Source organism: Glycine soja, chromosome 13, assembly GCF_004193775.1.
Source record: "Glycine soja cultivar W05 chromosome 13, ASM419377v2, whole genome shotgun sequence".
NCBI lineage: Eukaryota > Viridiplantae > Streptophyta > Magnoliopsida > Fabales > Fabaceae > Glycine > Glycine soja.
In genome coordinates this window covers 5,052,326-5,060,261 of record NC_041014.1, presented here as the reverse complement: position 1 = coordinate 5,060,261, position 7,936 = coordinate 5,052,326, and the positions used below count along the sequence as shown (strand labels likewise).

At 30.1% G+C, this 7,936-nt stretch overlaps 1 protein-coding gene across 1 annotated transcript; it reads left to right on the top strand.

Moving 5' to 3' along the window:
• Window positions 1–718: 718 nt before the first annotated feature.
• On the top strand, window positions 719–5,995 carry LOC114381989 (GDSL esterase/lipase At2g04570-like). Its single transcript, XM_028341219.1, has 3 exons — window positions 719–1,134; window positions 4,320–4,809; window positions 5,651–5,995. The coding sequence occupies exons 1-3, from the start codon at window positions 772–774 to the stop codon at window positions 5,845–5,847; spliced, it is 1,050 nt and encodes a 349-aa protein (XP_028197020.1). The 5' UTR covers window positions 719–771; the 3' UTR covers window positions 5,848–5,995.
• The last annotated feature ends 1,941 nt before the right edge of the window (window positions 5,996–7,936 follow it).

Sequence of the window (7,936 nt, the reverse complement as noted above, 5' to 3'; positions counted from 1 at the left end):
TTCATAAAATTTTGAAACTTTTAACATCACATTTTGTTTTCAAAAAAAAAAAATCAAAACATGCAAATAGTAAGAGTCTAAATATTATATAACTAACACCTAATTTAACTGTTACATTGTTGTTTTTTATTTATTGTTTATTCATTTGTCCAAACAATGATTAGTTTAAAGCAATAAAAATAAGTAAAAGATTAAAAATAGAGAAACTAAAAATTGATGATTAATAAAAGACTAAAAATTGTCAAAAATATTTTGAGAGACTGTAAATTAAAATCTAATAAAATTGAGTAACTGAATACTTAATTAACCCTCTAATGAATAATAGTATTTGTCCTATGCTTGAAACACTCACACGTACATACATTAATTAATTTGTTTTAAATTGTAGGCTTTTTCTGGTGGCGTGGTGGTCCTCTTTTACCATGTTTGGGCTATATTTATCTAGTCGTCTGGCCTTTCGTGCAGCATGCTTACACATTAGAAGTTAGAAAAGCCAAAGAGCACACTTGCCACTCCGCGAGCATGTATCATATGCTAAAAGAAACGTCCCCGGTCATTATCACATGCCATCTCTGTTCAAACTTCAATTGAAACCCAAAAAGTGTACAAATGCCCATCCCGTTTATAAGTTCAAGGCTTTATGAATCCCAACAACTCACTCACCTAAAATTCATAGTTCCATTAATTAATACTCCAAATTAACTAATATTTATATCGCATGTTGTGTGCACAAATTAATTGGAGTAATTCAATTCTCACTCACTAGTCACTATGGAAATGCATAGTAGTATAATTTTTTGCATGTTCTTCCTTCCGTGGCTCTCCATGGTTGGTGCTAAGGTTCCGGCAATGATCGCGTTCGGGGACTCGTCGGTTGATGCTGGGAACAACAATTACATAGCAACGGTTGCTCGGAGCAATTTCCAGCCATATGGGCGTGACTTTGTGGGTGGGAAGCCAACTGGGAGATTCAGCAATGGCCGAATAGCAACAGATTTCTTATCCCAAGCCTTTGGAATCAAACCATACGTGCCCCCGTACTTGGATCCTAATCACAATATTTCACACTTCGCCACTGGGGTCTCCTTTGCTTCTGCTGCTACTGGCTATGACAATGCTACTTCAGATGTGCTTGTGAGTACTTTATTGCCTTCTTAATTTGAATTCTATCTACTGAACTCCAATTATTTTTCAAACTAGTGTTTTTATTTTTAGAGTTTAATAGATATGTATCATAAATTGTTTTTAAATTGACTTTAAATAAAAATGACACACACTTTATAGAGAATGACATTTATTCTCTCAAAAACTTGGTAATGGAGTGAAAAGCAAAGGAGAGGATTCATTCCCAGAAATAATATGCTTTTTTTGGTAAAGTTGTTATCATCGTTATATAATGTATACATTTATGCATAAACGCAAACGTGTATATATGGGTTTACAGATTAAAAACATTTTAATGTAGCTTAAAAAGAATATGTTAATGTAAAGTTTTGTCCCGTGTACACACTAAAAGAAATAAAAGAAATATTTACGAGAAATAATAATATATGAATGAAAAGTGATATTTTGTTTTATTTTATGATAGTTGGTAGTTGATTTGTCTAATCCAAGAAAGATTAGTCTAGTGGCTAAGAAATAAATTCATATTTCATAAAAATATATGTGTTTGATTACCGTAGTTAATTTAAGGACTTTGTTAATAGATATTTTTTAAGGACATGTTTATTGAAATTTGGGTGGACTGCTGATGGTTTGATTATTCAATTATTTCTTTTATCTTTAATTATAAAATTCTTTTAACTTATTAATGTTCTTTAAGAAAAATAGTTAATTTAATTTTTTTACAAAAAATCAATTTAGTTAATTTCATTAAATTTATCAATTATTTGTAATATTATTTCAAAATTATTCTTTTCTTGTTTCTCTATTAACTTAGTTGTTTCTCATTCATGTTTGGAAAGAAAATATTTAAGTAAGAGTGTGTGCAGGAAAAAATAATTAATGAATTTAGAAATTAGAAAAAAATCTTATAAAATCAAACAAACAAATTTCTTAAAAAGATGTTATAATTAAAAACTAAAACAGTAACCCTAATCACAATTATTAAATAATCATATTACACATGATTATTATAAGTTTATAACCATAACCAATTTTATATATTGTAGATTATATGATTGGTTATATAACTAAGTATATATTCATAACTGGTTATACAAGTGGTTATCGATATATAATCGATTTTAAAATATTTTTTATATTTATTAGTTGAAAAAGAGGCACTCCGTGTCTCTATATTAAAAAAAATAGAAAAAAGAAAAAATGAGTTAAAGAAAATAGTGGTCGTCATTTGTTTAGGAGAAAGGATAACGGTTATATCTTAGAAGTTTATGAAGGAAATAAAAATAGTTATATATATTAAAGGATGATTCATGAATAAGAAATGTGTACAACAAAGAAGTAATTGTCTTTATTAATTGTTTTAAATTATATTTTATCACCCACTTAATGCATTAATAATTATATTATGTTTAATTAAAAATAACTTAAAGGTTAGAACATTTTTTAAAGGGAAAAATTAATTATTAAAATTTTATAAGTAATCAATTTTGGACCAATAAATCTTAAATTCAAGTGAAACTAAGCTTCATCTTTTTAGTAAGATCTTGAATTTGAGCCTAGTGAATAAAATAATATGATTGAAAAAAAAGACTCCATTAAAAATGTCTAACCAAGTTCTTCAACAAATATTAATTAGGGTACATATCCAATTTTGTCCTTAATCATTGACACAAATCCCTAAAAGATAAAAAATTATTTTTTTTCCATGAATGTTTAAAAATGGTGACATATTAGTCTCATTGTTACTTTGGATTGTTTAATCTAAGTTTTTGATAAACAAGTGAAAACCCATATGTTATTAGAAAAGATTATCAAATAAGATAACCATTCAATAACACTAATTTAACATTAAAATGTCGATGAACTAATTTCACATTTTAACATAATAAAAAATAGAAACATTTCAGATGATGAATTTTTTTTGAATTAATTAAAACTTTTACAAAATTCATATTTTAATCCTTAAAAAAAATTTAACCCATCAAGATTTTTAAACTTTTAAAAATTTGATTTGTAGTCCAAAAAAATTTAAATTTAACCATCAAAATCTCTAAACTTTTTAAAAATTACCTCTCTCACTCGTACATTTTTCGAGGCAAGGAAAGACCTGCCACCAATGTTCGTCCCTCCGCTTCCCATTTCCCAATTCTTTGGTTCTGTTCTCTGGTGGTTGCAATGGAGGTTTTTGAGGGTGGAGCATTCGATTTAGGAGACATGGGACCTGATGCGGAAGATGGCAACGGTGCATCAGAGTTCAAGCGTGAAAGATGGGTTGTTTGGATTTGGATTTGGCCATTGGTGAATGGTAGGACTGTGGTATTTGTAGAAAGAAAGAGAAAAGGTCGTCGGAAATATCTTTTTATGTTGGCAGGAGGGATCCAAGAGAAGGAGAAGGGAAGAAAGAGAATAGGGAAACAAAGAATGAAACGTCATCGCCGTTAATCACCTCCAACGATGATCGATGGTCTGCTACGGTGTATCTCATCCTGTGCACCACCGGATGTTGAGGATGATGAGGGTGATCGAAGAAGGTACTGTAAAAAATATTATAATTTTTAAAAACTACAAATTATTAATACCTTCCCTCGGAGTCCTCACATGTCCGGTTTGCATAGCATGAATATCCAAAGCAAGGTAGGATTAATATGTAACAATTTTTATTAGAGACAAAATAATAATTTTTCATATTTTGAGAGACTCATATATCTCTTACATTACACTTTAAGGGATAAAATTGAATATTTACACTATTAATTATCAAATATGTGGTTAAATATTACACTTTTTTGACAGATTTAAATATTACAGTTGTATTAATTCTATTGTGATTTTGTATATTTCAAATATTTTTTTTAACAAATATTGTTCAGTTATTCAATTTCATTAAATAAAAATAAATTTGTAATATCAAATAGATAAAAAAAATTAAGTAAAAATTATCTTTGAAAGAGATGTATATGTTCTTTTTTATATAGTTAAATAAAAATATAAGATTCAAATAAAGACACTCAGTCTTTGCATATCCTTTCGGATAAAAAAACTAGTTGTTATTGACAATATAGTTGAAGTTATTTTAACGTTTCGCTGTATAGTTTGCACATTATTCTTTTCCTTTTGTAATATGGATCAGTCAAATGCAAGCCTTCAAAAACTAACATGACGTATTATTAATTAATTTGAATTTTGGGTTCCAGTCTGTGATACCATTATGGAAGCAGTTGGAGTACTATAAAGGGTACCAAAAGAAACTGAGTGTGTATCTTGGAGAAAGTAGGGCAAACGAGACCGTTGCCAAAGCATTGCACATAATAAGTTTGGGAACAAATGACTTCCTAGAGAATTATTTTGCAATCCCTGGCAGGGCATCTCAATATACACCAAGAGAGTATCAAAATTTTTTGGCTGGGATAGCTGAGAATTTCATCTACAAACTTTATGGTCTTGGTGCTAGGAAAATATCCTTAGGGGGTTTACCTCCCATGGGGTGCTTGCCACTGGAGAGAACCACAAATTTTGTTGGTGGTAATGAATGTGTGTCCAATTACAATAACATTGCATTGGAGTTCAATGATAATCTCAGTAAGTTGACAACCAAACTGAAGAAGGACCTTCCTGGGATCAGATTGGTATTTTCAAATCCGTATGATATTTTGTTGCAAATTATTAAAAGGCCCGCTCAGTATGGTGAGTCTGCTAGCTAGCTTTCATGCATTGAAGTCTGTCTTACTTTCCTATTATTGATCCATACGTTTTACATTTTTTTTTTTTTTTCGTATTTGTGCTTTCCATCTTTTATGTAATTATCACTACAAAAATCTGGTTTTTACATTATCTAAGATAATTGATTGGCTTAAATATGTGTTTATACGTATAATATATTGGTCCTTAATTTTGATTCTTATAAAAATTGTATTTTTTTTAAATGATCCTTATAATTTCATTTTATTTTTTGTTTTTATACTTGTTATTTTGTTATAGTTTTATATTTTTTTCATTTTTTTCTATGTCATATGTATAATTTGCTTTTAGTCTCTGAAATTTTTAAAAATAGACTACTTCAAAATGGAAAAAAATGTTACAAAGATTAAAACAAAATATAAAGGACCAAAATAATAAAATAATTTTAAAAGGACATATTAAAAAAATAAAATTACAAGTACCAAAACCATTGAAATGATATATTACAGATACACAAAAATCACCACGTGTATGGATAATCTATCACGAGGTTGTAGCAGCTTATCTAGAGTTAGAGTTCAAATTTTATATATATAGCTACATTAAATGTTTATAAGAACAAATTTGACTATCTATCTAAACTTGGTTTATTTTACCAGACATATTTATGCTACCTATCCTACCCACCTATAAAAAAACATATTTAAACTTAATTTATTTTAAGTTTGTTTATTCATTTCGTTTTGAAAAATATCATGAAAAAATAATTATCACACAAGAAGTGGATTATATATATGTAAAAATAATAGTATATTATACATCAAATTTAAAATATTTGTATGTTCAGGGTTTCAGGTTACCTCAATGGCATGTTGTGCTACTGGAATGTTTGAGATGGGATACGCATGCAGCAGGGCAAGTTCTTTCAGTTGCATAGATGCTTCCAGATATGTATTTTGGGACTCATTCCATCCAACGGAGAAAACTAATGGTATCATTGCAAAGTACCTGGTGAAGAACGCTTTAGCTCAATTTTTGCATTAAATATTCCCAATTTTATGTATTTAATGTAATGTCATTATGTAGCTTTGCTTAATAGCTAGACTCTTTCAATAATATCCAAATCAGAATTGTTTGAAAATCACTAGCAAGATGCGGGCTTATTCGCTAATTCTCACGAGTGAAATTTTTAGAAGACTCTTTTTCTTTTAAAAAAACTAGTTTTTTGAATCACACGAAATGGAGTGTCTTCCGTTGGATTTTATTTCTTATTTTACCGTAAAAATGAATAGAGATATCTTCAAAAGAATATGACACTTTTTATTAGATTTTTTGTGTGTATCTAGCTAACTGATACAACAATTTTATGTTAAATTATTTATTTTTATTAAATAGTTAGAACTGGACATACCACTACAAAAAGTAGATTTAACATTGTCAGATTAACATTGGTTTTTGACAAAAATCGATGTTAAAATAAACGCGGTGACATAATTGTAAATAATGTGTATTCGTTAACATCAATTTTCTAAAACCTGATGTTAATGAATTGACATTAACATCGGTTCTGGGAAAATCGATGTTAACATTAATTCGTTAACATCGGTTCTTGAAAAACCGATGTTAACGTCGGTTCATTAACATCGATTTTTTAACGTATGATAAGTTAACATCGGTTTCTTACAAAAAAACTGATGTTAACGTTAACATCATTTGGTTAACATTGATTTTGTATTGAAAATCGATATTGGACTTATATTTTAAAATATTAGAATGCGAGCCCTATTTTACTCACGCTTTTTTCTTCTCCATCTAAGCTTCTTCTTCGTGACTCTATTTGTTTGTCTCTGCAACTTTATCGAGATCGTGACACCTCGCCACCTTACCTAGGTACGTTTCGCGACTCTTTCTTCTCTTTAACATGTTGTATTGAATACCATGGGTGAGTTTGGGGAACTCGTGCTCACTGCGAGAATTTTTGTTTGTTTCTGCTGCAAGGATTTGGTTTGTGGAACCCGTGCTTACTGAAAGGTCTATTTGGGGATCTCATAATGTCCGTTTGGGGTTCTCACTTTGCAGTCCGTTTAGAGAGCTCACAGGGTCTCATTTTGAGTGAGGTAATTCAAATTCAGATTCATAGTATCCTTTGCATGCTTAATGGCTAGCTAGCTAGGTGTCTGTTGTAATGTGTATAGTATCATGGCAAATGTAATAATGTTCTGGTTTTTCTTTTATTGTTGTGTGTTTTGAGCTTTGAGGAGTCACTATCTCACACCAAACCCAGGACATACATAACATAGGCATGGTATGACCATGATCTCACCAAACACAGTAACACTGTAATGCACACCACCCACTCTTCAACATTCACTCTGGCTGAAATTGACAAAATTCAACAATTAATTAGAAAATTTTAACCTATACTATAATCTTAACATTGATTGTTATAATCTCCAATACAAGTGTTTAGGCCAATATAGGTGTCAACCAAAATACAGAGTTGCTGTAGTTGAATTTTGAACTGGTTAATCAACACAAAGTCTGAGGATCTTAAAAGATCTATGGAGAAGTTTTAAGCTGCTAGGCATCTTGCTCATCAAAAGCTGCTGGAATGTCAAAAGTAGATGCTATTTATTTAGGATATAAAAGCGCACATAATACATCACAACTTTGTAGTAAGAACTTGATAAGATGGTAGTGAGTGGTGCGAAGTTTGAGTCATCCATTACTGATGGGTACAGATAGGGATGGAAATGGGTTCAGTGATGTGAGACTCATACTTCCAAAGCTTGAATTCTCCTATCACAAAATCATAGACGCCCCCAATAGGGCTATGTATACTTCATGCCAAATATAAATTAGATGATGCTAAACACTTGCTTGAATTATGCCATCAAAACTCAGTGTGTTATAGTCACAAATTAAAAATTTGTAATAGTGATGAAGAGGGAAAAACACGCATCGTCGTGTAATCACAAATGGATTTACAAGAAAGAAATGAATTTTGGACATAAATTCACAACAAAATAATTAATACAAAATTAAAGGAATTGTTCACCTTTAGGGTGGAGTTTAAAAGTTATTTTTGCTTTGTCTCGAGCCCTAACCAATACAACACAAGTTATAGATAGGT

Bases quoted from the DNA above. Each gene is read 5' to 3' on its own strand.
- LOC114381989 (XM_028341219.1), top strand. From the start codon at position 772: ATGGAAATGCATAGTAGTATAATTTTTTGCATGTTCTTCCTTCCGTGG. The intron at 1,135-4,319 runs GTGAGTACTTTA...TTTGGGTTCCAG, and splicing joins ATGCTACTTCAGATGTGCTT to TCTGTGATACCATTATGGAA. The intron at 4,810-5,650 runs GTGAGTCTGCTA...TTGTATGTTCAG, and splicing joins TAAAAGGCCCGCTCAGTATG to GGTTTCAGGTTACCTCAATG.